Source organism: Podarcis bocagei, assembly GCF_964188305.1.
Source record: "Podarcis bocagei genome assembly, chromosome: 9".
Lineage (NCBI taxonomy): Eukaryota > Metazoa > Chordata > Lepidosauria > Squamata > Lacertidae > Podarcis > Podarcis bocagei.
This window is the reverse complement of record NC_138134.1, coordinates 5547839-5569908: the sequence shown is the minus strand read 5'-3', so window position 1 is coordinate 5569908 and position 22070 is coordinate 5547839. Positions and strand designations below refer to the sequence as shown.

Below are 22070 nucleotides of genomic sequence, written 5' to 3'. Positions count from 1 at the left end.
AAAAATACTGTTTAAATATATCTGCTATTCCCACTTTTGTTGTTGTTGTTCAGATACGTGGTAGTAATATAAGGAGGCTGACCCAGGTACAAACTTTCCTAAGCAAAAGAAGCACCCAGCACAAACTCTACTATTTATTAGTGACACATCTACTACTTCCCCAAGTACCTAATATCTGCCAAGTTCACTCTCAGCAAGAAGCCCATGAAACTACTGGCTTTCTTCTGTTCATTTTGCTCCATATCTAGTCCCACAGTGTTAATTGTGACAGTTCCTAAAAGACCAGATCCTTCTATTCTGATATTCACTTTTGTAAAGGCAGATACAAAGAGCTTAAAGCATGAAATATAAAACAATCCTTCCAAGAAATTGCATTGAGCCTCACTACTGAAAGCCTTAACTTTAAAAGTCACATTTTTTCTACTACTGTACAGTGCTGGCTTGTTAGCGCACAGTACAGCTCACAGGACCAGAAATACTGTACAGTGGTGCCCCGCAAGACGAATGCCTCGCAAGACGGAAAACTCACTAGACGAAAGAGTTTTCCGTTTTGGAGGTGCTTCGCAAAACGAATTTCCTATGGGCTTGCTTCGCAAGACGAAAATGTCTTGCAAGTTCCTGCGGGTTTTTTTCCCTCCCCCCTTTTTTTCTAAGCCGCTAAGCTGCTTATCAGCTGATCCGATAAGCCAATAAGCCGCTAAAAGCCGCTAATAGCGCTAATCCATCAATGGGCTTGCTTCGCAAGACGAAAAAACCGCTAGATGAAGAGAATCACAGAACAGATTCTTTTCGTCTTGCGAGGCACCACTGTACTGCAGACTCAGAATTCGCACCTTTTCACACTGCCTAATTCATCCATTTGCTGACATTTTTATTGTGATCATGGATCCGTTGTTCAAAGCCTCAAAATTCTAATCATTTTGTCCCCCATTTTATTCTATAACAGTGGCTGCAATCTTTCATTCTTGGAAAGAAGTTCTATTAGGCTCAATGGAACTTAATGTCAAGCAAGCATGGAGCAATTTAGTTACATTCAAACTAACATTATGGAGGACACTTCTACTCTTTCCATGTGTACTACTTGGTTAAAGAGATGTTGGTGAAACCACGCTTGGGATGGGACAGGAGTCCCTCCCCTTTCTTTTCTCTGTCTCAGACTAAATCCAGAGCCAGAAAGCAATACCTTAAGTCTCCTGGGTTCAGTGTGGGTTCCTTGCAGCTCACACAGAGCTCTGTCCTCCAACTGAAGGTTATAGCCAGGGACTTAGGGGAATTAGCCAGGAGTCTGCTGCCTGCAACAGCTGCCTTACACCACCTAAAGGTAGGAACAGCTTTGACAGCTTGGTTCCTGCCTGGGTGAACTAACCCTTCTGGCACACCTCTTCCCCCTAGCAACTTACATGACCAATCCCTCTGCTTCTCCACAGCCTGGGACCTCAGTATCTAATGGCTCACCCCTTCCCATGGGTACCTCTCTGGGCCTGTTATCATCAGCAGAGGGCTTCTCTGCATACTCCCTCAAACTGAGATAAGGCAGTTAAAAGAGAGAGGGCCTTCTCAGCACTGGTTCCTTGCTTGTAGAATGCTCTCCCCAGAAAGGCTCACCTACATCCTATTTTAATAATATTTTGGTGCCAGGCAAGGTCATTTCTATTATCACAAGCCTTCTAATCTGACCCTTTTAATCCCTCTAATATCCAATAGTAATTTTATGCGATGTTTGTTTGCTGCTGGATTCTCTGGTTGTTTTTTTTATTAGGATGGTTTTAAAGCTGTTGTTCAGAAATGTATTTTGCAATTTATGCTTTGTTGGTTTGTTTGTTTTATACTATGCTGTATGTCACTCAAAGTACATTAGTTAAGTATGAAATGAAAAAATGGAACATGTTGGCTTGACTGTAATATGCTGCCCACAGTGACTTCTTCACATTGCTCAATGGTGGAAGTTGATCCATATCTACAACACCCTTTTTTCAAAATGTGGCCAGAGAAGTGCACACCATATTCTAAACATGGGTACACCAAAGATTGATACAGTGACATTGTGGTACTTCATCCCTTTCCTAACACCAACTTTTATTTTAATAATGGAGCTGTGTTAGGGGGGAAAGACCTCCCAATGTGGCTAATATGAAAATGTAAATACTTAACATCAAATAAAGTGCCACAATTTAAAATAGAAGTTAGAAAAATCTAAGTCCAATCAAGCAATCCCTAAAAACAATTAAATTATTTAAAACACAATTAAAAACCCAACAGTTATAATCCAACATCAGATCCCGTAATTAACTAAAAATAATGAGATACTATTTCATGGTATCATAGAATCACAGAATTGTAGAGTTGGAGGGGACCCTGAGGATAATCTAATCCAACCCCTTACAATACAGTGGTGCCTCGCAAAACGAAAAGAATCCGTTCTGTGATTCTCTTCGTCTAGCGGTTTTTCGTCTTGCGAAGCAAGCCCATTGACGGATTAGCGCTATTAGCGGTTTATCAGCTTATCGGATCAGCTGATAAGCGGCCTAGCGGCTTAGAAAAGGGGGGGGGAAGGGAAAAAAACCTGCAGGAACTCGCAATACATTTTCGTCTTGCGAAGCAAGCCCATAGGAGATTCGTTTTGCGAAGCACCTCCAAACGGAAAACTCTTTCGTCTAGCGAGTTTTCCGTCTTGCGGGGCACCACTGTACAGGAATATGCAGCTGTCCCATACAGGGATCAAACCTGTAACACTGGCATTATCAGCACCATGCTCCAACAGAAATATCAGTTTTTTTTAAGTGTTTGCACTTATGTAGCCAAAACATTACTGCAATAGTATCAACAAGCTAGAGTTAGTCCTAAGGTCTGCAACAGACTGGAAAAGGGAGCATGGAGGAAGAGACATATAAAATGTAAATAAAACTATCTGGTTCACACTAAGAATATATTCTTAATGCCCCCAGGACAGAAGTGAGATATCAGAAATGTTAATTTAGCTGTGATGGGGGACATTGTGAAGGGCCTGCCAGCGTGTCTATTTAACAGATCTTACAGGTATATCAATGAGAAGGGTTGCAAATACCGATCTCAAGGCCCAAGCAGGTTCATGTGGGTGCAGGTGGTCCTTGAAATCACTTTACTTCAAACCATTCACTGTACAACTTTAGAAGTTAGCAGCAGCACCCAGAAGCATACAGGCAACCAACTGTTACAGGACTGGTGTACCATATTCTGACCAGCTGACAAGTCTCTAGATAGTTGCATCCTGTGTTAGTTGAAATTTCAAAACTGCCTACAAAGGCAGACCCATATGCAGTGCATTTTGAGTCCTCCAACTTCATTACAGGAGACATATGACTGGCATCCTTCATCACATGCATGTCTTGCCATTTGAAAATGTACCTCCTAACATTAGCCAATATTCCCTTTCCATTTTCACACCCTTTAGGTGAAGCGAACTTTGTTATCCCAGAAAGCTCTCCTTGGCACAGGATCCGCCCCTGTCCATTCCACCCAGTTCAGAGCGGGATCCTTTCAAAGCTCTCCGAACTCTTCTCGGGATTTCATTGTGCTCTGGATAATCTGCCACCACCTGCAAACTCACTACTGGTAGGTAATTTGTGAGCTGCTGCTTCGGAAGCTCTCTTTGGCTGAAGAGCGGGATAAAGAGTGTTTTGAACGAACAGACAGGAAGAAACTTGGGCCGCCTCGCCACTCATCCCTGTGCATGCACAAGCAGCGGAGCTCCCTTTCCAAGATCCTCCGAGGAGGAGGCTCCGCTCGCTGCACACACTTGCCTCTATTGTGGCAACCGCCTGGCTGCTCCATACCCTTCGCTCCCTGCCTCGGAAGCACAAGGCAGCGCCCGGGACGCGGCGGGCGGAGCGGCTGCCTGCTCTTGCCTCGCTTCGGGGCGGAAAGTCCCCCCCCCGCGCCCCCCCCGGTCGCAGCCCCAGACAAAGCCCCCGCCCAAGAGGGCCGACAGCAAGCGGAGCGGAAAGGGCCCGCCGGACCCCGAACTTGTTGCTCTCGGCGGAGGCTCCACACAGAGAACTAGCGCCTTAACTTCGACCACAACTCGCTCGGCGCCCACCCCCCACCCCGCCCATTGTTCCCCCGCCGCCTCCCCAGGAGCCCCAGCGCCGGGGAGGGGGGGGGTCTGAGGTGCTGGGGGGGCAAAGGGGTCTCTCTCTTGTCCTCTCACCTCTCTCGCCCCCTGCCCCCTCGCCGAGGGGCCGGGAGACCCCCCAAGCAGGTCTCCCTCAGAGGAGCCAGCTCTCGCCCCGACTCCGTTGCCAGGGGGATGCCCGCCGGGCCCGCCTTGACTACGGCCCCGTCGGCCACTGGCCGAGGCGGGCTGTCAATCACGGGGCCCTCGGCTGGCCCGGCGAGCTGGCGTGGCGGGAGGCGGCAGTTTTCGAGAGACTACAACTCCCACCATGCCCCTCCCCGCTCGGAGGCCCCGACGCGTGAGGCCTGGTGGGAAGTTCAGGCTTGGCCCGAGTTTGGAGAGAAAAGGCGGAAAAACGCGCTTCCCTCGCGCGCACCCCCCCCCCGACAAAGCTCCTAAATAAAATGAGCTCTGGAAAGAAGCCCCTTTTGACGTATGTGCTTCGAAAATAATGACAGACATCGCACACATTTATTCTCAGACCGAGGGTTAATTTTGTCGTTGCATTGCTCATTTTAGTTTTGGAAGACTGCACAAAACTACTCCGAAGAGAAGTGCCTAGTGTGATAGGAATTTTATGGTTTTAGATATATAGTAATGTTCATAACTGCACATACATAGATCAGTACAGGAAGGCCAACCTGGAACCATTTTGATTCCTAAACTGACCAAATCCTTTCTCTGCAAGGTTAAAAATGGAAAAGCCTCCCCATTGTCTCTTCCTTTAATCTGTATTTGAATAAGGTGTGAGCCTGTGACCTGGCCCAGGAAATAAGTATTTTAGCATTACAAAAGAATGGCCAGGCTCCCCAGAAAATCCAATCAAGTAACCTGCTAGACAGGAGATAAACAAGGAGAAGAGAAAAACAACATTTAAATTTCTGTGATGTAGGTGGGATGTATCTGAGGGGTGGTCTTAGGTTACACCCCTTCTGTGATGTATGCATAATGTTTCTGGGGGTGGTCCTGATCTAGAGAAGGGGAATTTCAAAAGTCTTTATAAGGCCTTGCAGGCCATTGTTCTGGGTCCTCTTCCTCTCCTGCGTGTGAGGGGAGTACCCTGTTGCAACAGATCAATAAAGATCAAGCTTACTAGCTGCTTTGCTTCTCAATATTCTCTGGTTGGCCTCTGTTATTTTCTCCTACCAATAGGGAACCTATGTAAGGACTCTATATGGGCTCTTGGATACCCCATAAGGGAAAAGGGCATATTTTTATTTACAACAGATACCCCATAAGGGAAAAGGGCATATTTTTATTTACAACACTAGTCAGCAGGTTAGGCCAAGGCCCCCATCTCCTCCAGCATCCTCGTCTCGCAATGGCCGGGCAGAGGCCCTGGGAAGCCCATAAGCAGACACGGCATGCAACCACCACAGTCTCCTGCGTCTCCCAGAAACCGGCATTCAATGGCACCAAGGGCAATGAAGGCAGAACCACTGTGGCTAGTGGCCCAACAGCCTTGTCCTCCCTGGATTTGTTTGTCTGATCCTCTCTTAAAGCCATCCAAGTTGGTGGCCATTGCTTCGTCTCATGAGAGCAAATGCCAGTTTTATGTGCCATGTGAAGAAGCACTTTATTTATTTTGATCTGCCTTAACAACAGTCCACTTTATGGAATGGCCCCAAGTTCTAGTACCGTGCAACAGGAAATATTTCTCTGTCCACTTTCTCCATAACAGGCAACTACCCACTTGCGCACAAGTGGCATGCATGCGACCCCTGACGCACCACAAGTGGGACGGGGCGGGCTTACGCGCATCTTGATGTGCATGGTGCCTCAGAACTCAACCCCTGCGTAAAAGCTGTGCACGTTTCTTACCTTTCATCTAATTTAAAAAGCTACAAATGTTGCAACCTTTCCTCAAAGGGCAGTTGCACCATCCCCTTGATCATCTTGGGAGTGTTCCCTACTCTACAATATTATTTTTGAGGTAAAGCAACAAGTATTCCAAGTGTGGTCACGCCATAGAGTTCAGCATTTAGGACAGTCATTTTTATTTTCAATCCCATTCCTAAAGATTCCTAGCATGGAATTTGCCTTTTTCACATTTGCCTCATCTTGGGCCAACATCTTCATCAAGCTATCAATGCTTTGGAGTACAAGCCTGGGCAGCGTGTCCGCAGGTCCTGAGCTTCCCAGGCAACAAGACCCCCCCCCTCACCTCGCTGATGTGGTCCAAAGGAAAGCAAGAGCAATATGTTTGGAACTAGTTTGGCTGAAGGAATTGCTGGAAGGAGCCTTAGGGAGTCCAGTCCAGATTTGTGTAGGATTTACTCCCAAAGATGTCCCACAAGCCAGCGGATACAGATTTTTCCTCAGGGTTTACTCCCAAAGCCTTTCCCATTAATAAGCGTAGCTGCAAGGCATCAGGGGTTTAGGATCAAAGTCTTCCTTCTCTTAAAGCTACTCACTACAATCTCAATATCTTATTAATGGTCAGTCACTATCAGTTCTGTTCAGCACATATACAGTGGTACCTTGGGTTACAGATGCTTCAGGTTACAGACTCCGCTAACCTAGAAATAGTACCTCGGGTTAAGAAATTTGCTTCAGGATGAGAACAGAAATCGCATGGCGGCAGCGCAGTGGCAGTGGGAGGCCCCATTAACCAAAGTGGTGCTTCAGGTTAAGAACAGTTTCAGCTTAAGAACAGACCTCCAGAAGAATTAAGTTCTTAACCCAAGGTACCACTGTATGTGCATTTAGGGGTGTGTTTTTTTTGGGGGGGAGTTCCCCCTCAGTGCATCACTTTACACTTGCTTGTGTTGAACCGTGTTTGCCATTTTACTGCCCATTCAATTTGGAGAAATCCTTTGGGGCTTCTACTTGTTTTTGGTATTGTAGACCTGATAGCTTCACTGCTCGCCTGTAACTTTTGATCCCTTTATGAACAATGAGCGAAAGCCAGAGAGAAGGCGAGGCAGCCAGCAGGGCGCTCCTTGCAAGGGCTAGTCCCGCAGGAGGCCGGGGGAGGCGAGCCCCTTGGGCGGCAGGTTTCCCAGGGGCAGTCGATCGCGACGTCGATCTTTCTTTCCCCCTCCCCCTATTCCCGATCCCTTCTTCGCTGGCGGGGAGGAGGAGGTGGAGGCGCCCGTTTGGGGTTCGACCCAGGTGCCCCAACGCCACCAGCCCCGTCGGGCTCTCCGGCCGCCTCCCTCCGGCGCGCTCCCCTTTCTTCTCCCGGCTCGCCTCCGCCCCGCCTGCTCCCGCTCGCAGCAGTGACCCAATAAAGCTATTTTGAAAGTGACCCCCGCAGCAGCTCAGCCCAGCCGGCAGCAGCTGTCGGAAATCATGACTGAAGATGACGGATTCCGCGGTGGTGGTGGAGGGCCCGCTCAAGTGGAGAGACGGCAAAAAGGTCCCCGGCGCCAAGCTCCCCCGGCCGGCGTTTTGTGCCTGGGGGCTGGGGGGTCGGTCGGTCGGGGGGCTGCCGGAGGGGCTCGGCGCGGGAGAGGGGCTCGGGAGGGCGCGCCGCTCCCCGCCACCAACTGCATGTCTCTCTTTCTGTCTCCGCAGTGGAAGAACCGATGGGCGGTGCTGCGCAAACCTTCGCCGGTGGCGGGTGAGTCCGGGAGCGGGGGGGGGGGGACGGGACAAAGGGGCTTTTCGCTCTTTCCTCTTTGCTTTTCCCCCTTCGCAATGCGACGCGCGAGAGGGTTCCGCGGGCGCGCCGGGAGAGCGAGGGGACCCCGCGCGCCTTGGGGGAGAGAGGGCGCCCGGAGCAGAAGGGAAGGCGGCGAGGAGCGCGCTCTCCCCCTCGCCTCTCGCCGCCCTCGCTGCCCTTGTCCGTCTCGCGGCTCTTCCTTTTCCCTTCCTGTTCTGGTGGCCGGAGGGCGCGCTAATTATAGAAAGAGGATATGGAAGGGGCCTGGAAGCCTGCGCGGATCAGTTGATCCTCCTCTATAAAACCAAATCTTGGATTCAGTTTCGAACCATTTCTATATTAAGAAGGCCATGCTATGGGCCAGGTCCTCTCAGTCTGCTGGTGTATATTAAACACAAGCTGCGGGGCATAATATAAATAAATAAACACAGCGTAATATAAGATTATCCCGCTCCTAGTTTTTTTCTGATGAAACCGTCTACAGTACAGTATAGGCTAGCTGCCTTTCAAATTAACCTTTCAATTAACTAATTCCACTTGCATTCTTTTCTAGCTAGTTACATGCTGCCTCCATTTGTCTCTGTTCTTCAGCCTTTCCTTCCCAGTAACAATTGCCTCTTTATGTATTCCCATACCATTCTTCCCATAAGAAATGGCTGTGATAATGAATGGATAGGCAGAGCTTTCTTTTTAATGCATGTATTCTATTGGGTTTTTGAATATTAAAATTAACTTATATTGGATTGAAATTCACGCTGCAATAAATACTGAAATACACTTGCCTTCCCCCTGTTGGTAAGCTTGCATGGATATGTTAAAAGTACAGTTTCAAGAAAAGTTAATAATTCTTGAGAGATATTTTATTTATGGCCATAAATTAATCTTACTCATGTTGAATGGATAACAAAAAAATAAACAAACTTTCTTAGGTAAAACGTGTTATTCCAGCAACCTCTTTGGAGACCTCTCAGAATAATTTACATTTTTGGAACAATAGGTATCATAAGTGGAATTATATACCACATAGCTTTTATCTGCTCTTTGATTAGAGGTTATCTATCTATCTATCTATCTATCTATCTATCTATCTATGAGAGACATTTTTGTATGTGCTGTAACATTTAAAAAAATGCATCAAGAGCTTTATGTCACATAAAAAGTGTGTGCCGATAGGTTCTCAATATTAAAAATAAAAAGTAAAAGTGGAGGAAAGCACCCCCCCCAAATGACCTGTAACTGATCTTTATGGTTGCCCAGTTCTAGTAAGGTGGACATGCTCTAGACATTTCAGGGTAATCCTCCCACCCTTGTTGCATCAGAATGAGATAAGGCCAGCTTGAACTTTGACTCCTCTGCTGGAGAGGAGATCCCAGTCTCCAGAATTGCCCTGCCTTACATCTCAAAAGCAGGATCTGTGCTCTCCTTTTTATGCTCTCTTTTATTTTATTGACACATCTTCAACAAGGGCTTAGGTTTTTTTCTTTTAAAAAGTACGATGCAGGTGAAGATAGGTGAGCTCTATGGGGGCTGAGTCTTTTCTGCCACCCGTTTCTGGCTTGTGGTGGGGAGGGAGAAGCAGAGTCTAGATAAGCCAGATGCTACATCGTTTTTGCGGCAATTCTTCTACTTCTCCCCACCCTGCCATTTCTTCAAAGGAGTCAGTTGGGGCTTGCTTTTCTTTGGGGAGCACTTGGCAGACAAGAATGGAGAGGGTATGCTTGAGCTGTCTTCTTCTTTCCTAAACTACATGATTGCAGGAAGGCATTTTCCTTGGCCTTTTCTGTTGGTCTAGGGCAGCAGGGAAGTGGAGGCAACATGATGAACTTGAAATACAGCTGCCCCTTTCTCTATCCTGTTACACCATCCCCTCAAGTTCAAGTGGACTGGGCAGAGAGGAACAACTGGGCAGAGGGGGCACCACAGTTTGAGAAGGATATTGACAAGCTGGAACATGTGCAGTGGAGGGCGACCAAGATGATCTGGTCTGGAAACCAAGCCTGATGATGAATGGTTAAAGGAGTTGGGTATGTTTCGCCTAGGAAACAGGAAAATGAGAGGAGATATGACAGCCTACTTCAAATATCTGAAGGACTGTCAATCGCATGGAAGATGGAGTGAGCTTGTTTGCTCCTGCTCCAGAGAGTAGGACCCAATCCAAAGAATCCAAATTACAAGGAAGGAGATTCCAACTAAACACCAGGAAGAACTTTCTGATAGACTATCTCAGAACGTGGTGAAGTATCCCTCACTGGAGGTTTTTGAACAGAGGTTGGATCCGTCAGGGATTATTTGCAGGGGGTTGGACTAGATGATCCTTGGGGATCCCTTACAACTCTATGATTCTATCAAAAGCCTTTCTTTTTTTACTCCCATTTTTCTCTCCTGCCTTTGCTGCCTTCTCAGGGCTGGGCAAGCATAATAGGCAATAGACACCTGCGAAGTTGCAGCCCCTTGCCCTTGGGCTTTCTTCCATTTGACTTCACCATTGACTTATCTTCAGGAGCAGGCAATCCATTCAGTGACAAACTACACTTTCCCCTATTCTCAGTGACATGGGTAGGATTGCAGTACCCTTGGGTACAACACAGTGGTTGAGGCCTCAAAGGGTTTGCCTTATAGGGGAAACTCAAAGGATTCGCATATGAAAATGCACTGACTTGGTTTTAAATAAGAGTTTTGAGGCCCCAGTGACTAAGCAACTTTAGACCCACTTACCTGAAAATAAGTCCTAATGAATTCAATAGGACTTACTTCTGAGTAGACATGAATAGGATTGTGCTGTAACTCAGCATTTGCTAGGGCGGAAACAGGAGCTGCTTCTCCCATATTTGTTACTTAATACCACAAATCTCACAGCACGATCTATGGCATCCAATGGTCCTTTAGCAGCTCCATCACTCAGATGTGGATCCCATCTTCCAGTTGGTAGCCCCTTTTTTCTCAGGAGTGAAGCTCTTTGGTAGTTCCTTAAAGAAGGTCCTCATGGTGACTAATGAAAAGAAGAAAGCCTTGGCTAAGAAGAAGAAAAGGCTACACGGTCCCAGTCCTCTCAGGTCTTCAGTCAACACTAAAGACTCAGAGAGACTACCAACCACAAGACTAAGTGACAACATCACAAGACTTTGAGCATTTAATTGTTTAAATGCCAAATTGCTTATTTTATTATACTGTCTATAAACCATGTGTCAGGTGCAGGTGGTGGTTGCTCGTGAGTAACCAGGCAGGACTCCGACCTGTCTTTTACAGGTTTTATTGGTGCAAACTATTTACAGTGCAGAACCACAAAGTTCATGTCCGTCTTAGTCACTTGCAGATTCCGGGAGTGGCCCCTTCCGGTTTCTCCCCCAACACAAGAACTTAGACACCCCGAATCTCTACCTCCCCTCTTTACGTTTCACCCCTCTGCGTAAGCTGGGCGACGGAAACTTTATGTGTGCCTCCTGGCCAGCCGGGCTAGGTCTTCGAGCTAGGCATCTTCGAGCCCTCCCTTTGCTTGGCTGCCCCCTTCCCTCTCTTCTCCGCTGGAGGTGTGGCTTTCCCCACTGCTGGAGGAGGAGCTGCTCCTCAGAAGCATCAGAGGCTCTCTGTATCCCCCTGCCTCCCTCCCCTGTTCCGATGGCAGTCCCCTGGTACCATGATAAGAACGTTTGAAAAAAGAAGCCTGTGCATTGAAAATATGGAAATAAATAATTATTCTCATTCTAGTGCTTTGGTGGTAGCATGTGAAATGAGGGTGATTTCTTTCCTGCTTTCTTCAGAACAGCCACAGTGACAGAACTGGGAAGAGATATAGACAATATACGTTTATTTTCTGAATAGCTAACAAAAGATAGCATTAGGATAACGACATAGATTTTGTTTTAACCCATAAATTCATGTTGATAATCTTGCGGAGTGGTGGAATTATTTTTTCCACAAGGTGAGATGGCTTTGCAGAACATGGCAATGTTTGCACACCTGAATTAGCATAGTACCTGTAATTATTCCTTTTGTATCTGATAAGTGTTTATATATGGTGCTTTATCATCTATATTATCTGATTAGGAAATGTTTCAGGAAATGAGTCCTGGTTAATACTAAGGATAAATTCTGATCAGCATGAGAATAAATGTTGCATTGCATCCATACTTTGTATTTGATCACAGGCTTCCATCTTTCAGATTGCTTGCTTATGCTTATATACAAGGAAAGATCTGAACGACTGAAGGGGCTGAAGGAGAGGAACAGCGTGACTTTGGAAGACATCTGTGGCCTGGATCCTGGGCTTTGTTATGAGGGTCTGAATCACACTCTTGCCATCATCTGTTTGAGTCAAGTTGTTATGCTGGGCTTTGAAAACAAGGAAACCATGCATGCCTGGGATCTGCGCATTCGCTACAGTTTAGGTGAAGGTAATGTTTGCTTCTTTTAAACACATGGTTCATTTGGTTAAAGCAAAAATATTGTCTACAGGAATGTGCTTTTGGTGCATAAGGGAATTTCTGAAGTACTTTGTGATATACAGTAGCTTTGAGACCAGAGAGAAAAGAAAAAACATTAACAATTTTACTAGCCTATGTGCAAACCTAAACAACGGTTTGGCTCCCATGGGCTTTGTAAACGTAGCATCAGTGACCATTTATACATAACAGCAAATTCATTCATGCACCTCTGTTTTTGTGAAGGTGAATAACATGGAGTTATCTCATAGCTCGGAGCCATCCCACATTGGTCCAGAAGTATTGTGAGTCCACAATGCTTCAGAGATTACACAACTCTTGCTTTGTGTTTTGGTTGAATCATGCTTCCCCTTATCCTATTTTATTTTATTTTTGGGTTTTTTTTACAATGATATTGTTAACATATGATGGTTCCCTGCTCCTTGGTTGCCTTCTACAATTAGTTTGGCTACTTGTCCCTCTTTTCTTTTGCTTTTTATAGCATCTCTCAGGACAGAGATTGGGAACTTGAGGCTCTCCAGATGTTATTGCAGTAGAAATCGCATCATTGGTTGGGGCTGATGGGAGTTGGAGTGCGACCAGAGTTGGAGGACCAGAGTTTCTCCAATCCTGTCTTAGGGTCTGTTGTCGTGACCACTTCATCCTTAGCTGTCATGTAAAAATGTCAGTCTCATGAAGCTTGATGGTCTCAGCATTTTACGCACCATTGCGAATCAACCTGAATATGAGTGCTGGTATGCAGGAGCTTGAAGCTGGCACACTAGAAAGCTGTGTTATAAGGAAAAATTGGGGTTCTTAACGAATATCTCCACCCGTTGATGCTTAATTCCTACTCCCTACTTCTCCCATGCAGATGCCCCCTAGGTCATTTCAACCATCTGTGACTCTAAGACTGGAAGTAGGCTTAGGTAAGGGGAAAGCTTCAGGAGGAGTGTTGCTTCACTCGCTCGTGCTGGTTTAATTCTCCCCTGCAAGTGTCCCTGTACCACTGAGATGATAACTCACTTGATAGACTGCACTTGATGGAGAGCAGATTTTCTGAATAGTTGTGGCTCGAGTACAGTGGTACCTCGGGTTACATACGCTTCAGGTTACATACGCTTTAGGTTACAGACTCCGCTAACCCAGAAATAGTGCTTCAGGTTAAGAACTTTGCTTCAGGATGAGAACAGAAATTGTGCTCCAGCAGTGCGGCAGCAGCAGGAGGCCCCATTAGCTAAAGTGGTGCTTCAGGTTAAGAACAATTTCAGGTTAAGTACAGACCTCCGGAACAAATTAAGTACTTAACCCGAGGTACCACTGTATAAGTGAGAGTGTGGTGTAATGGTTAAGAGCGGTGGACTCGTAATCTGGTGAACCGGGTTCGCGTCTCCGCTCCTCCACATGCAGCTGCTGGGTGACCTTGGGCCAGTCACACTTCTCTGAAGTCTCTCAGCCCCACTCACCTCACAGAGTGTTTGTTGTGGGGGAGGAAGGGAAAGGAGAATGTTAGCCGCTTTTGAGACTCCTGAAGGGGAGTGATAAAGTGGGATATCAAATCCAAACTCCTCCTCTTCTTCTTTTTCTCTCTCCCCGCCCCCACTTCACATCTTGTTAAAATGCAGCCTTCCCTTTGTTGCCATTAAATTAATGTCTTTTTCTGTGAAATATGAAAAAGATTGTTTCAGTACAGTGGTACCTCCGGTTAAGTATTTAATTCATTCCGGAGGTCCGTTCTTAACCTAAAACTGTTCTTAACGTGAAGCACCACTTTAGCTAATGGGGCCTCCCGCTGCCACTGTGCCGCCGCCATGCGATTTCTGTTCTCATCCTGAAGCAAAGTTCTTAACCCGAGGTACTATTTCTAGGTTAGCAGAGTCTGTAACCTGAAGCGTCTGTAACCTGAGGTACAACTGTAGTTGGAAGTTCTTTGTTTTCCCTATGAGCCATCAGAGTAAATGAGTTGCTCTTAAAATATTCAGCCCTTTGCTGTTATATATTTAAAAATAAAATTAAAATAAAATTGTAATGAAATTACAGGAAAAGAGGTTACCAGCACCAAGTTTTATTTTATGTCTTGTAGCCTTGCTAAGCGTCATTATATGAACATGGATTAGCATGAACATTTTTATGTTAGTGGTAATGAAACCAGTCTTCATGCGCATTTTACTGTTTAATTAAAGGTAAAGGTAAAGGTACCCCTGCCTGTATGGGCCAGTCGTGTCCGACTCTAGGGTTGTGCGCTCATCTCGCTCAAGAGGCCGGGGGCCAGCGCTGTCCGCAGACACTTCCGGGTCACGTGGCCAGCGTGACGAAGCTGTTCTGGCGAGCCGGCACCAGCGCAGCACACGGAAACGCCGTTTACCTTCCCGCTATAAAGCGGTCCCTATTTATCTACGTGCAGTTAGGGGTGCTTTCAAACTGCTAGGTGGGCAGGAGCTGGGACCGAAAGACGGGAGCTCACCCTGCCGCGGGGATTCGAACCGCCGACCATGCGATCGGCAAGTCCTAGGCACTGAGGTTTTACCCACAGCGCCACCCGCGTCCCATTACTGTTTAATTATTTTTGGCAAAATGATTAAATTAATCCCTTGTACTTTCATTTCCCCCTCCTTCTGATAGTTCACAGGTTTCATGTTGTGGTAGCACCAGGAACTAAACTGGAGAGTGGTCCAGCAACTCTCCACTTTTGCAATGATATCCTAGTACTAGCAAAAGATAACCCACCCTCTATCATGGGACAATGGAAACTCTCAGATCTGCGACGCTACGGAGCTGTTCCTAATGGATTTGTCTTTGAAGGAGGAACTCGGTGTGGTTTCTGTGAGTTTTCTGCACTTAAATTTTGATTAGCTTTTTGAATATAGAAAATTGTAGGATGATAGCATCTCATCAGTTAGGGATCTGTATGTCAGAATATATATATTAAAAATATTAGGGCTGCAAATAAAGTGGCAAAATGGTCCTAAAATATAATGTTCTATTATGTCTGTGAACAACTATGGGGCTGTGAAACTGTGTGGATGTGCATTCTTCTCAGAAAGGGGAGGTTTATTTGCACAGCGTGACATATCCCACCCCATTCTGTGGCTTTTAGTCACATTGGCTAGCTGTGCCCCTTTGATAATGAATGTATTCTCTTCCAAGAACTGGAAAAACATTATTCTGTCAAGTAATGTAGAGCATTCATAGGGCATTGTAGACATCAATAAATTAGAGGTAAAATGAATTTTTGTGAGGTTTGATTTTTGTGTTGAAATAGGAATATTGAAATATGAATATGGATGAACCTTTCAATACAGCTAAGCAAATCTCTCTCTCTCTCTCCCTCTCCCCCTCCCTCTCTCATTCACACACACAATCAAAATAGTGTATTTTCCCATTTTTTATGTTAATCACAGTTCAAACAGACCTATGCAAATGCCCCCCCTCCCGAACTTAATGTTTAAGCTCTAGGGAATTTTGTAGTCCCTTTAGGAGCAAGGGAACTGTGCATTCTCATAATTTGTCAGAATAAGCTTCGAGAATCTCCTTTATACACTTTCTGAAAGCCTTCCATCTTCCTTGTACAGAAATAATGATTTGACTCAACATTGTGAAATTTACCCAGTTAATTTCAATTGCCTCTCCAGCTTTGTTTAACTTTGATTCAGTGATTGATTTTGCTGATTTATTAGCACACTCACAAACTCTTGAGTCTATTTTTAAATAAAGCATATTTTGGGTTTTGCAAGGTAATTTTTTAAAAGAAAGAAATGTTTTTTTTTCAAAGGGATTTCCAAGTTTTTTAAGAAAAGAATTTTAAAATTGAGCTGTTGGAAGAACAATATTCTTACTCTGTAAAAATGTTTTTTCTTTTAATGGATATTCAACTGCTGTCCACTATAATGGCTCCCCCTAGTGAGTAGCAAAGGAGGCAGCTATTTTTATGAGTTTGAATTTTCCAAAATTCACCTCAGAACAGGTGTTGGGGGGGGGGGCAGGAAACAGCTCCCTTGCAAAAGAATTTTGTCTCCCTGTCATTAAAATATTTCCTAATAAAAATATCCCATTTGAAACAGCTGTGAACCAGTCCATGTCAGTTTATTACAGGATTTGGGAGCTAACCCTGTGGACTATTTTTGGGATTGTGTGGTTTCCTGGAGCCTTAATATCCAGATTTCACTCACTTTATTCCCAAGTCTAGAATGTGGACAAATATTAGATAATGTTTCGGGGGTATACTTTAGATAATGTTTCGGGTGAAACAGACTGAAAAATTAAGAATCATTTTTGTCAATGAAATAATAAAAAAGACTTTTTGGCTTATTTCTAGGAAAAAAACAAGTAGTAAAATAATATTTAAAAAGGAACGGCAGTTAAAATTTCCTTTTGAAAGCATTTGATCACTATTCATTCTAGACTGTAATAATATATTCAAAATGTTTGATAGAAGATCGGGTTCTTGTTTCATTGTGTCCAAACCACCGTAAAAAAGCCTTCTGCAACTATGTGGTTTTTGTTATATTTAATTATCCACTAAGACAAGAGCCCAATAATGTGTCGCCCTTCACAAACAAAAGTTCACAATGTAGCGCAAGATAGCACCTTTTCCTCTCTGGTTCAGGAATTTGACCAAAACAGCAACCACAAGTCCATATTATTATAGTGCTCTGGTCTAGTACAGAAACACCGGATGGTACACAGGTTAAGAACCTCTGAAATGTGACCGCTTAAGGATAAGATCTTTCTGGAAGCAATTCTAGAGCCAGCATAGCATATAGATTGCTCCTTAGGTTCTTTTGATGTTGCATAAATATGCCAATGTGTCCTTCATTCAGAATTAAAATCGTCCTAAACGTTTTGCTTTCTTTCAGGGGCTGGTGTGTTTTTTTTATCTTGCATGGAAGGAGAAAAGATCAGCTTTCTCTTTGATTGCATTGTTCATGGCATCTCTCCAATGAAAGGCCCTTTTGGTCTACGTCCAGTCCTGCCAGGTTAGTTTTGGATGTATAGCATAACTAGCACTTTTTTTCATCCAGAACTCAGTTCCAGCACCTCCCAGGTAGGCGCCATTGCCATTATAAGAGAACAAGGGGTGCATTTATGGTGAGTTCTGGCACCTCTTTTTCTAGAAAAATAGCACTGTGCATAACCATGTAACAAGGGAGTTTAGCTTGCATAATATATTTCACTTTGATTGGAATAAGAGGTTCTGGATGCATAAAATGTTTGTCATCATTAAACATCAAAACACAATTACATGTACATTTTTCCTTGGATTGTCTAAATAAAAGGTATATATATAGTTGCATAGGTAAAGAGACCCCTGACAGTTAAGTCCAGTCACGAATGACTCTGGGGTTGCGGTGCTCATCTCGTTTTACTGGCCGAGAGAGGCGGCGTTTGTCTGCAGACAGTTTTCCCGGGTCGTGGCCAGCATTGTGGGAATGTTCTGGGGTGCAGGAGAGGATATATTGACTAATTATATCCTTATCCAACTTGTGCTAACAAGTTCCCAAAATATCAGCAGAGTTTATAGACATTCCCCTTTAAGTTCGCAACGGTAACGTGTGCACAGGTTCGCTAGAACCTCTATAATAATTACTCTGGTAATTTCCCCTTTTGTTCCCTCTTAAAATACAAGACACGACACAGTCTTTATAAAAGTATAAAAGAGTTTACTCACGTTCTGTTCACAATATGATCCCAGAAGGCAGACAGCTTAAAAAGGTTACATACATTCAGAATCTATCTTGTAGCAAGATAGACCATATCTCCTCTCTTGGCTGGGAGCCAAGAGAGCATCCTTAGATGTTTCCTCATCGGAGGAAAATGGCAGAGAGAGAGAGATGGCTGCCTGCCCTGTGCTTTTGTCATTACCTGCACAGGTGAGGCCACACCCACCTCTGGTCACATGCGGAGGAAGTCCGTCCCCAGGAAGTTTACCTGCTTGCTGGACAGACATCCCTCCCCATGTTCTAACATGTACACTCTAGGAATGTTGTCATTGACTGCTCCTGTGTTTACATCCCACAAGCATGACTAAGCTGCTTCTGGCGAAACCAGAGCAGTGCACGGAAACATCGTTTACCTTCCCGCCGGAGCGGTACCTGTTTATCTACTTGCACTTTTGGGTGTGCTTTCGAACTGCTAGGTTGGCAGGAGCTGGGACCAAGCAATGGGAGCTCACCCCATGGCGGGGATTCGAACCGCTAACCTGATCGGCAAGCCCTAGGCTCTGTGGTTTAGACCACAGCGCCACCTGCGTCCCATATAGTTGCATAAAAGTTTATAAATGTTAAAAAGCTAGAGGGGGACCCAAATTTAATTTGAGATGTTGAGTTGAGTTGCATCACACTACTCTGAAAATTAACTTGTTAAACTTTGACATAATTGGAAGTTGCCAGGTAATTAATTTTGAAAGTAAAAATTTTCCTTGCTAGGCAACCATCAAGAGCATTGCTATTAGTTCAGTTAAGTATCAGGTGAATCATAGGATCATAGAATTGTAGAGTTGGAAGGGACTCAAGTGGCAGCTGGTCTAATGCCCTGCAATACAGGAATCTCAACTACAACAGATGACCATCCATCTCTGCTTGTAAACCTCCAAGGAGAGTCCACCACATTCTAAAGAAGTCCATTCCACTGTCAAAAAGCTCTTACTGTGAGAAAGTTCATCCCGATGTTTAGTTGGCATCTCCTTTCTTGTAATTTGAAACTATTGGTTCAAGTCCTATCCTCCAGAGCAGGAGAAAACAAGCTTGCTTCATCTTCCATGGGACATACCCAACTCCCTCAACCTTTCCTCATCAGTCTTGGTTTCCAGACCCTTGATTATCTTGGTCACTCTCCTCTGCACATGTTCTAGCCTGTCAATATCCTTCTTAAATTGTGATGAGCAGAACTGGACACAGTACTCCAGGTGTGGTCTGACCAAGGCAGAATAGAGTGGTGAGAACGGCTGACTGGCAGGCTAAACCAAGTGAGGGTAGCCAATGGATCTTAAATCCTTGGTGAGTTAGGGACTTGCCCTGCATGTGAAGACAGGCTCTGGTGGATTGAGCAGAAGAGACCCACAGTGGGCCAATGGTCAATAAGGCAGTTTCTGCACGTGCTGTCAAGGGAAGTAAGGACAGATGGGGCTCAACCTCGGAGAAGCAAAACTCTAATCCTAAACCTCCGCTGCCTTTTGGGATATCTTTGGGAGAAGAAAAGTCTCAGGAGTGAACCCTAGACAAATCCAGAGTGGAGTCCCTAAGATGGTTGGATGGAGCCTTGTACACTCCTTCCAGCAACTCCTGCAGCCATGCTGATTCCAAACATATCGCTCTGCTTTTCTTTGGATCACCTCAGCGAGGCCAAGGGGGGGGGGGTTGTTGTCTGGGCAGCCCAGGACCTCCAGACACACTGCCCATTCTTGCACCCTGGGGAGGTCACTTTGGTGCTGTTAACGCAAAGGTTAGACTTCACCCCTGGAGGCAGACTCCATTGTCTCTCGAGACAGATGGATGCCAACAACAACTGGTTGGTTAGAAGGAAACAATCATATTGTGTAGTTTGAAATACATGAATACATTATTAGCACCCCAAATTTTTAGTCCAAGCATCATTAGTTCAGTTGTATCTCATAGAATGAGACAAACCTTGAAGAAACATGATTTACAGGCCAATTCTACAAGTGTTGACTCAGCTGTAAATCCCAGTAGGCTCAATTGGGCTCACTTTCTGATAGGTGTGCATAGGATTTCAGCTGTTAAATATTTAGAACATTAACACTTAAACTTCAAAGTGGTTCAAGAAATCACTGTGTGGTCTTCAACAACCTAGATTAAAATTTGTGCATCCTACCAGATTAAATGAGGGCATGGTTGTCACTGAAAGGAAAGTAATATCTGACAAATGGTGAAAATAGCATTGATGTCTAGCCATTCAAATATCTTTTTACAAATGTATTAACTGTAATAATTACTGAAATTCCACACTGAAAAATGGAAGAACAAATATTGTCTTCCAAGAAGGAATTATGAATTTATCATTTTACAGTGGTACCTCGGGTTAAGAACTTAATTCGTTCTGGAGGTCCGTTCTTAACCTGAAACTGTTCTTAACCACTTTAGCTAATGGGGCCTCCGACTGCTGCCGCCGCACAATTTCTGTTCTCATTCTGAAGCAAAGTTCTTAACCTAAGGTACTATTTCTGGGTTAGCAGAGTCTGTAACCTGAAGCGTCTGTAACCCAAGGTACCACTCCTGGAGGGAGTTATTAGCAGCTGATATTAAAAACCTCCCCTTCTGATGCTATATGTGAAGATTTTGGGAGGCAGGAAAGAACAGAACTCCGGTACCGGAACCCTCTTGATTATAAAGCAACAAAGTGCTCGTGTTTAAGGTTCGCAGGCAGCTCCAGGTGCTCTACTTAGACTATTAAAATGGAAGCGTTTTTGTTTTTTATAGCTAAGTCTCAGTTGTGATTTGTCACTTTGGATTTGTTTTTTTAAGACCCCAGCATAAATCCTGCATGCACGGAAGAGAGAGTGGCCCATGAAGCTTTGCAGTTAGAGAAGCGACTCAGCCTTCTGTCCCATACAAGTTATCATGGGAGTGCAGGTAAGGACAAAGTACATCATCCACCTGGGCATTTGATTCTGTTTTCTCAGGCCTCTGGCATAAGGGGTGGTGGCACGTGGGCCACAAGGCCTCTCCAACTGACTCACCAACCACTTCTCCCAGGCCCCACACCCTCTGAGGCCCCTCGCCTTCTGCAGCCCTGGTTCCAAGGCCGTACAGCCATTTCCCCCTGAGCAGCAGTACCAGATTGTGGGAGGCATGAAATTTCCACCGCCCCTGTTTGTGATGTCTCCCCGCCTGCTGCTGCTCCGCTGATTTGCAAGAACAAGTGGGAAAGGGGGGCCATGGGTGCCCACAGAGGAGGGGGTTGCTCTCTTCCCTCGTGGGCAGGTCACCGTGTTTCTGTGCTATTGGAAAAAGAGAGGACTCTCCATGGGGTGTTTCTCTCTCTTTGATCTCACCCACGGCAGGCTTTTAAGCCCCTAGAATAATAATAATAATAATAATAATAATAATAATAATAATAATAATAATAATTTATTATTTATACCCCACCCATCTGGCTGGGCCTCCCCAGCCACTCTGGGCGGCTTCCATAGAAACCAAAAATACAGTAAAATATCACACGTTAAAAACTTCCCTGAACAGGGCTGCCTTAAGATGTCTTCTGAATGTCAGGTAGTTGCTTATCGCTTTGACATCTGCTGGAAGGGCGTTTCACAGGGCGGGCGCCACTACCGAGAAGGCCCTCTGCCTGGTTCCCTGTAGCTTTGCTTCTCGCAATGAGGGAACCGCCAGAAGGCCCTCAGCGCTGGACCTCAGCATCCGGGCAGAATGATGGGGGTGGAGTGAATGTGCCTTCAAGTGATGTCCCCTTACCTGATAAAGGGCTTTTCCACACTTCCTCTTCCCTGCAGCTTTCCCCCATGGAAAGCACTCAATCAGAGCAAATGGCAATTGGGGTTTTCCCCAGGTTGCCATTTGTTCTGATCTCTTGCGAGAGTGGGTTTTACTTTGGAAAGGAGCAGCAGGGCAAGGGTGAAAGCCCTCGGACCTGTGTTTTCTAGGCATCACACAAGCGGAAGTGTGGATGAGCCCTTAAAAGGTAAAGGTAAAGGGCCCCTGACAGTTATGTCCAGTCGCAGACGACTCTGGGGTTGTGGCGCTCATCTCGCTTTACAGGCCAAGGGAGCCGGCGTTTGTCCACAGACAGTTTTTCCGGGTCATGTGGCCAGCATGACTAAGCTGCTTCTGGCGCAACGGAACACTGAAACCAGAGCAGTGCAAGGAAAAGCCATTTACCTTCCCGCCGGAGCAGTACCTATTTATCTACTTGCACTGGT

General features: G+C 45.3%; 2 protein-coding genes across 8 annotated transcripts in view; one reads left to right on the top strand and one right to left on the bottom strand.

Annotated features, from left to right (window-relative positions):
* Positions 1-4663, bottom strand: part of RGS12 (regulator of G protein signaling 12) — an 86376-nt gene extending 81713 nt beyond the window's left edge. The window contains exons 1-2 of one of the 5 annotated variants that reach the window (XM_081207589.1): positions 4187-4531; positions 3424-3632 (exon numbers count right to left, since the gene is read on the bottom strand). The gene's annotated coding sequence lies outside the window, so the exon portion shown is untranslated. Of the gene's footprint in view, positions 1-3423; positions 3633-4186 lie in introns of all 5 variants that reach the window. The other 4 variants (XM_081207592.1, XM_081207591.1, XM_081207590.1 and 1 more) reach the window with 4 other exon arrangements.
* A 1938-nt stretch (positions 4664-6601) lies between these two features.
* DOK7 (docking protein 7) overlaps positions 6602-22070 on the top strand; it is a 41637-nt gene continuing 26168 nt past the window's right edge. For 2 of the 3 annotated variants that reach the window (XM_081207707.1, XM_081207706.1), the window contains exons 1-6: positions 6602-7514; positions 7673-7718; positions 11921-12151; positions 14801-15001; positions 17035-17154; positions 20659-20766. In XM_081207707.1, the coding sequence (XP_081063833.1) occupies positions 7458-7514; positions 7673-7718; positions 11921-12151; positions 14801-15001; positions 17035-17154; positions 20659-20766 (763 nt within the window). In that variant the 5' untranslated portion in view covers positions 6602-7457. The remainder of the gene's footprint in view (positions 7515-7672; positions 7719-11920; positions 12152-14800; positions 15002-17034; positions 17155-20658; positions 20767-22070) is intronic. The other variant, XM_081207705.1, reaches the window with a different exon arrangement.